The following is an 8,260-nucleotide window of genomic DNA, read 5'->3' as shown; positions in this document are numbered from 1 at the left end:
GAAATGCTAAGATTAACTGCCCAACCAGATACTCAAAGTATGGTGTTCTAAATGTATTTAAGAAAAGTAAAATCATTTCTTTTTCAATCAATGAGGGGTTAATTTGGGCTTTCATCCCTTGTCATCTCTAGGTATATTTTTTAATTGGTTATTTCGGATTCTTTTCCATAATTTGCAAACTTTAATGGTTTAGTGCTAAATCCATGTTGAATTTATATTGCTTAATAAAAACATCCATCAAGTCTCTTCATTTTTTAATCTTGGTGTCGTCATATATTACTTAAACCATTATATTATAATAGACTTATAGATGAGTCATTTATATTGCTTTTACTAGATTATATAAATCTACTCTTTTAGTAGCTCTAAGCCTTCCCTCAATTGTTGATAATACACGCACACACGCGCGCACTGGTGCATGTGCGCGCGCGCGCCCACACACACACACACACACACACACACACACACACACACATATATATATATATATATATATATATATATATATATATATATATTATTTTTCAGTATGAAACAAATACTAGAAAATAACTAGAAAATGAATTAATTAAAAAATATATCTTCCAATCAATTCCTGAATAATGCTAATTTGGAAGAAAATATTTTAATTTCAAGAAAAAGGAGAAAATATTATCCTTTAACACTACCAACTCATGAAATTCACCACCACCACCACTCCATCATGTCATCCGCTACTACAACCACCATCTTATTATTATTGTAATTATTATTTTATTATTATCTTACCATAACCTTTCATCACCACTAGTACAACAACCTAGTCACCTTTGTCTGCCACCATGTTATTACTAATATAGAAACCATGTTATTACTAATATAGGAACCATTTTATTATTATTCCATTATAACTCTCTAATATCATTACGACCATAACCAGCGGCGGAACCAAGGGGAGGCCAGCAGGGGCCGGGCCCCTGCAAAACTTTTTTTTTAAAATATAACAAATAATAGGCTTTTTAATACTAAATTATTATTTTATTAGTTATGTTTGACTTTAAAGCTAAATTTTTGTGTATCTCTATGTAAGTGGAAAACAAAAGGACAAATAAGATTTAATTCCCTTCCTTTACTGTCTCTCTCTTTCTTCTCTGCAACCTTAACCGAAAAAATTAATAATACAAAGCATAAAGGTTAAAGCAAAGTTGTTGCCAATTAATTCTCCATCGATACAAGGTAATTAGTATTTTTTTTTTTTATGTTTGTTAAGAATGTGATGAATATATATATATATATATATATATATATATATATATATATATATATATATATATATAATTCTGCTATTTTTTTTCTTAGTACTAGTTTTACCATTTTTTATTTCTTGTTATAGTGAATGTTGTTTTTTCTAATTAATTGGATATATTTTATGGGTTTGTTTGTTTCGATTATGCTTGGATTTTCTTATGTTTTGTTTTTAGCAGAGCCACCAAAATTATCAATTTTTTCTCACGTGTACTTTACTATCACCAGGTCCAATATACAATTAGACACGATCTTTCTAGCCAAATTGAGTACTTTGAAGAGCGTATGCCCAACTTTGATTCAATGTAAGTTTTCTTTTTTAGGAACCAGTAATCCCATTTTTCATGTTAGATATGCTTTTATATATCAATTTATTTTTTTAATATGTTAATTTTGCTTTCATATGTCAGTGTGGTTTACATGTAAAAATTTATTTTTGGCTCTGATTATTGCTTTAACACATCATTATTTGTATTTATTTTTTAAATAGGAAACAATACAAATTTATGATGTTTTGATTTTAGGTTGAACCATGAACAAAATATGAAGAATTGATTCCTTTTTTGAGAAAAAGAGAAAAAATATTGATAACTCACAGCCTAGTGAATCAACTTCAATGTGTGATGTTGAAGTTATGGTTGAACAACCCCAATGTGCTTCAGTTCATGAAGAACCTGCATTGATTAACGAGCAGCCTCCTACTAGAATCGATATTGCTCATCTGATTAGAGATCCAAGCAATCGTCCACAAATTTAGGAATACCCAGTTAATCAACAAGATGAAATTAGAAAGACATACATTAATTTAGGGCCATATCAACCTTTGATGTCTGAATATCCGCTGATTGGTAAAAAACATCCTCGTCGATTTCAGTCTCATTGGTTCAAAAGTTATCCATGGCTTGAATATTCAGAGAAAAATACTGCATTTTATTTCCCTTGCTATCTATTTTCAAGTAAGTCATCTGGAAAGCCAGGCTCAAACACATTTACTGTTAAAGGATTCAATTGTTGGAAGAAAGTTAATGATAGAGAACGATGTGCTTTTTTAACTCATATGGGAAAAAGTCCGAATTCAGCTCATAGATTTGCTACCAGGTGCTTGGAAAATTTGAAAAATCAGTCATGTTATATTGAGAAGGTAGTTAAGAGGCAAACTACTCAAGAAATTCTAAATAATCGATTGCGTATTAAAGCTTCAATAGATATTGTTCGTTGGCTCACATTTCAAGCATGTGCTTTTAGAGGACATGATGAACGTCCATAATAAAAAAACCGAGGTAATTTTCTTGAAATGTTGGAACTTTTAGCATCATACAATGAACAAGTAGGTGCTCTTATTTTGGATAATGCTCCACAAAATGCTAAATACACCTCGCATCAAATTCAAAAAGAAATTTTGCATGTCTTTGCTAGAAATGTTCAGTCTTCAATTCGTCATGAGATTGGTGATGCAAGATTTTGCTTAATTGTTGATGAAGCTTGAGATGAATCCAGAAGAGAGCAAATGGCCCTTGTTATTAGGTTTGTTGATAGAAGTGGATTTATATGAGAACGATTTTTGGATATAGTTCATGTCAAAAATACAACTGCTTCAACTCTTAAGAAAGAGATTTTCTTTGTTTTATCTCATCACAATCTTGATGTTTAAAATATTAGGGGTCAAGGGTATGATGGTGCTAGTAATATGCGTGGAGAGTGGAATGGATTGCAAGCTTTATTCATTAATGATTGTCCTTATGCATATTATGTACATTGCTTAGCTCATCAATTACAATTGACTCTTATTGCTGCAGCTAGAAAAATATCTGATGTTCACACTTTCTTTCAGAACTTGATTTTTATTGTTAACATTGTTAGTGCTTCTTGCAAGCGTAATGATGAATTACGAGCTTTCCAAGCAGCTACAATTGAACATTTAGTTGATATTGGTGAGATTGAAACGGGTAAAGGAGTTAATCAAGTAGGTGGTTTGCAACGACCTGGAGATAGCAGATGGAGTTCGGACTTCAAATCAATTTGCAGTTTGATAAAAATGTATGGGGCAACTTGCTCGGTTCTTGAAAACATTGCTTTAGATGGATCTACTTATTCTCAACGTGGTGATGCGGCTTTTTCATTTAAGTTGCTAATGTCATTTGATTTTGCATTCATCTTGCATATAATGAAGAATGTTATGAGAATTACTGATGTGCTTTGCCAAGCTTTGCAATAGAAATCTCAAGACATTTTAAATGTTATGCATTTGGTGACTACCACAAAGACTTTAATTCAGAAGTTAAGAGATGATGACTGGGAAACTCTTTTAGAAGAAGTGACATCATTTTGTAAGCATCAAGACATTGAAGTTCCTGATATGGATGCTTGTTTTTCTAGTGTGGGACGATCTCGCCGTAAAACAAAATCAATAACAGTTGAGCATCACTATCGAGTTGATATATTTACAGCTATCATTGATCAACAGTTGCAAGAGCTAAATAATAGATTCAATGAGCAGGCAATCGAGCTTCTTAAGTTGAGCACAACTTTAGATCCTAAAAATAACTATAAATTATTAAGTGTTGAAGATATATGCTTACTTGTTGACAAGTTCTATCCTGAAGACTTTTCTGACCAAGAAAAAACTCATTTGAGATTTCAGTTGCAGCATTATGAGCTTGATGTACCCAATCATCCAAAGTTAAAGAATATGTCATCGATTGCTGAATTATGTCAAGGATTGGTTGAAATAGAAAAATCAACAATTTATCCACTTGTTGACAGGTTGATTCGACTTATTTTGACTCTTCCTGTTTCGACAACAACTACTGAACGAGTTTTTTCAACAATGAAGATTATTAAAACAAGACTTCGCAATCGGATGGAGAATGATTTTCTTGCAAATTATTTGATTTTGTCTACCACCATGTTATTATCTTACCATAACCTTTCATCACCACTAGTACAACAACTTAGTCACCTTTGTCTGTCACCATGTTATTACTAATATAGAAACCATGTTATTACTAATATAGGAACTATTTTATTATTATTCCATTATAACTCTCTAATATCATTACGACCATAACAATAACCACCATGTTTTTAAAACATATCTTATCATCATCAATGTCATCACTTTTAAAACCACGAAACATATTATGGTTAGTGTCGAGGATGTAAAGAATAAGTATAAAAAAGATAAAAACATGTGTGGTTAGATGGATATAGATAAAAATATAAAATAAATTTATTTTTAAGATGATTTTTAAATGAATTTTTATCTTCTTGGAATAGAAATGAGAGAAGAATATATGTGTTCTATCTTTACGATATTTGCTTCTTCTATATCAATAGAAAGTGATGACCGGTTGTCGTTTGACTCAAACATCACCCAACCGACATCTCGCTCGTTGATTGAAAGGTTGATCGCCAAATAACTAATTAATTTATTTTGTAGAGAAAAACAGAAGAAGAAAAGAATGGGAGAAGCAGAAGAAGAGGGAAAGAAGAGAAGAGTGATGGTGGAATCATTAGGATGGCTAACAGAATCATCAATTTTACCAAAGAAACATCGAGCCATAGAAGGAGTTGGTGCTTCTTCCATCGTTGAACTTAAAGCCCAACTCTATAAATCCCAAGAAGAAGCCAAGAAATCTAAAGATATCTCCCCTTCTGATCTTGAATACCATCGCGCCAAGAAGATTATCCCTTCTCTCGACACCTTCTCCAAGAAAAACTCCGGCGTCGAATCCCGTGCCCACAAGTACTCTTCTTTCGTTTTCTTTTATTAGGGCTTTCTTTTTTTTCTTTTTCTGATTATTCTTTAATTTCAGGGACAAGCTTGAGCTTAAAGCAGTTAATGATGGGTCAGCTAGCTATGCTGCATTGGAGAGGAAGGCGGAGTTGTATGACAAGTTATTGAGAGGAGAGTTGTCTGATGAGGAAGAGAATGAGAAGTACTGTGTTGATTTTTTTAGGAAGGGTGTGGAACAAGATGAGTCGACGCGGCCTCGAGGGAATAATACTTCTGCTGCTGCACCCGTTGATGATGAAGGAAAAGTTGATGGTCACGGTGATGATTCTGTGTTATTCAATACCAAATTTGCTGGGCCGGGGCGGACAGCTGGAGCTGTGGACAAAGCTCAACATCATCGTTTAGTGAGGTAAGGCTTATAATCTGTTCCTATGTTTATGTATGGCATATTGTATGTTGGATGATCTTATTTACGAAAATTGTGGGCGGGGGAGTTGAGGTGAACTAAATGAGGTGGCCGGTTTTGAATTAACTTGCAATTCCTGATGACAATTAGAAATGTTTCTTTGTTGAAAGGTCAGATTCTCTTGTAACCTAATGTAACGAGTATGTCCACGCAGAGGTCGAGCTAGCCTGCTATTTGATAAAATGAAACTTTGTTTGAATAGCGTTTGAATAGCATTTGAAGATTATTACACCACTGAAAATAAGATGTCCACCATGTGAGACTACACCTGAAAGATAACCAGAAATTTAGTGTCTTCCAATCCTTTTAAATCTTGAGATATAGAGATCCCATGAAGGTCCCCTAAGCAGACCACACTAAGAAACTGGGAAACTATTGCTGAAGCTGTTTAGATAGTGGTTTTCCTTAGAAATTTTGAAATTATGATCTGTTTATGAACTCCGAAAGAATTCCCCCTTCCTTAGGGTCCTCCTATATGTTTCTGCTCAGAAAGAATATAATAAATGGTTCACAACCCTCTGCTCACCAGCAACAGCAAAAAGCCTAACCACATTTGCTATCCCACAGGCTAATGCCAGTAAAGGTGCCAACATGACTCCTGCATTGAAAATACAATACACTATTGTGCCTTATGGAGCCTCTCATTACTAAAAAAACCTGTGGAACTGACTTCAGTATCCAGAATAATGCCTTAACTTGGACGGTACCTTGACTTTTCTGAATACTATTAGCAAGAGGGAAATTATTACAACCCTAGTGGGAAACAAGATGAATTGGTGGATCAAGCTATATGAGTGATTAAAAAATCATTGCTCAATAGACACCCTCACGCCCTCTTCCCAAAATCAAGATCCATTGCCTACCTTGTGACTTAAACAGTGGGAAACTAATGGTACCTTTGATATGAAAAGGCAGACCCTTGGCATCTTAACTACTCAACCAGTTGAGTGGAGATTATATTTGGTCAAGATTAATTTGTTCTGAAGGGCTTTGGGTTTTAAAGGTAAATGCATTGCCATTCACCCCAAGGCAATAATTTTCTGTACAAAAATGTCCAAGATCTAAACCCTTGTTCATATTAGGCTTACAGTTCCCCTCTTTCCTGACCAAACAATTTATTCCTTACCTTTACCCTCTTCAAACGAAATTTCACATCACTTTCTCAATATTCTTAGGCACTGCAAGTTGGATCTTACATGAAGACCTGTCTAAATGCTAGTGTTTTAACCATACTGAAAGCCCCCCAAGTTGCTACCTGTCTTAACACTTCAGGCATCCACCATTAGACCACAAAACCTATAGATTTACCACCAAATGGAACCCTACATAACGAAGGCCAGTCTTGTACAACATACTTGAGATGCTAAATAAGACCTCACTAGTTGACCTAAATGAATCCTGGTGATACCTCTTCTGGGCATATCCTTAATCTAGAAATTCCTTCAAAAAATTGCAAGGCAGCAAATTCTGAAAACCCTGTCTGCTCTGAGAACCAGCCTTTGTCCTACTTTTAGCACTTTAATGGAACCTGTATTGCTTTGTGCTCCATTAGATGACCGAACTGAACACATCTACTGCAATTGTGAAAAGAAAGGGCGATAAGACATCACTTTGGCACTTTTCTAGATCTGGAAGTTCATGTCTTTGTGTATTAGCTCCAAAAAACAATCTCTCCCCATTAATAATTACCAAAAAGGAGAAGAAATAATCTTATTTTTGTGCAAGTGGTTCAGCTACCTGTTATCTATAAAAAAAAAAAGGGGCAAAAAGAGGTATCCTGATATGATTTGCTTTTTAGTGATTCTGTTACTTGATTTGTATTATAGTACCACAATCTGAATCTTGTTACCGAACCCCACAGTGTAACTCCTTTTGCATCGTGGTTTTTCTCAGAGAAGTTCATGAAGAAGCCAATCAAGCCAGAAAAAAGGTAGTGGAGCTCAAGTTGCATAGACAAGAGCAGGCAGCAGCTAAACATGAGAAGCTCAAACAAGCATATCTTCGCAAAAAATTGGAGGAACTAAAAGCTGCATCTAATGCAAATCAGACGTGATTAGCTGAAGGTGGGAGATTATAACCCAATTATCTTGTTGTTTAGTGTCGCTTCCTACAAGAATTTGATTAAACTGACATGAACAAAGGAAACAGTGAGATTTTTGTCACGTCTCTCTTTGTATTAATTTTAAAAGATAATAATGTGCAGCCTATTGTTGGCATTTGTATGTTTTAGTTGTACATGGAACAGATTTTGATATGAATTTTTAGAATTTTCAGATTTGGGCAACTTGATATGATTACTAGCTGATTGCCGATAGTTCGATTTCTTCCAAACCGTGTCAGCAGTAGTAGATTTGTTTTCAAGGATGTGCTGTTATTGAAAGGGCGTGGACGATAGCAGAGATTCTTGCCGTATCTGGATTTCATTTAATACTGGGAATGTGACCACCAGTTTAAGCAAATTACGAAATTTTCAGTTCCAATTCAAACTTAAAAATCCCAAACACCATAAGTCGTGCATCCCCTTGAATGAGAACAGCCCTGTAACTTCAATCAAATAAGCAGGTTACGAATCCCTGATTTGCAGCAGCTCAAAAATCTTTCCTTTAAACCATTGTACTCTCATTCCAAGAAAATGTCCTCAGCTGAGAGCAAGCCGATGATCTTCAACCTATTTTTTCATCCTAATAATCTCTCAGAAAAGGTTTGTAACCAAAATCAAGTGAAGAAGTTGTATCAATTTCTTAATCAAGAGGGTTCTTGGGTTATTTGTTACA

The 8,260-nt window shown here is 34.5% G+C and overlaps 1 protein-coding gene across 2 annotated transcripts; it reads left to right on the top strand.

Moving 5' to 3' along the window:
* The first annotated feature begins 4,698 nt into the window (after positions 1 to 4,698).
* Positions 4,699 to 8,260, top strand: LOC7497068 (uncharacterized protein At4g18257). Of its 2 annotated transcripts, none has more exons than XM_002316695.3 (4): positions 4,699 to 5,029; positions 5,100 to 5,429; positions 7,380 to 7,549; positions 7,761 to 8,260. In XM_002316695.3, the coding sequence occupies exons 1-3, from the start codon at positions 4,746 to 4,748 to the stop codon at positions 7,537 to 7,539; spliced, it is 774 nt and encodes a 257-aa protein (XP_002316731.1). In that variant the 5' UTR covers positions 4,699 to 4,745; the 3' UTR covers positions 7,540 to 7,549; positions 7,761 to 8,260. The 2 variants fall into 2 exon arrangements, with proteins under 2 accessions (XP_002316731.1, XP_024437448.1); XM_024581680.2 differs by having other exon boundaries at positions 7,752 to 8,260.

This window comes from Populus trichocarpa, chromosome 11 (assembly GCF_000002775.5).
Source record: "Populus trichocarpa isolate Nisqually-1 chromosome 11, P.trichocarpa_v4.1, whole genome shotgun sequence".
In the NCBI taxonomy this organism is placed as follows: Eukaryota; Viridiplantae; Streptophyta; class Magnoliopsida; order Malpighiales; family Salicaceae; genus Populus; species Populus trichocarpa.
This window is presented reverse-complemented; position numbering and strand designations above follow the sequence as displayed.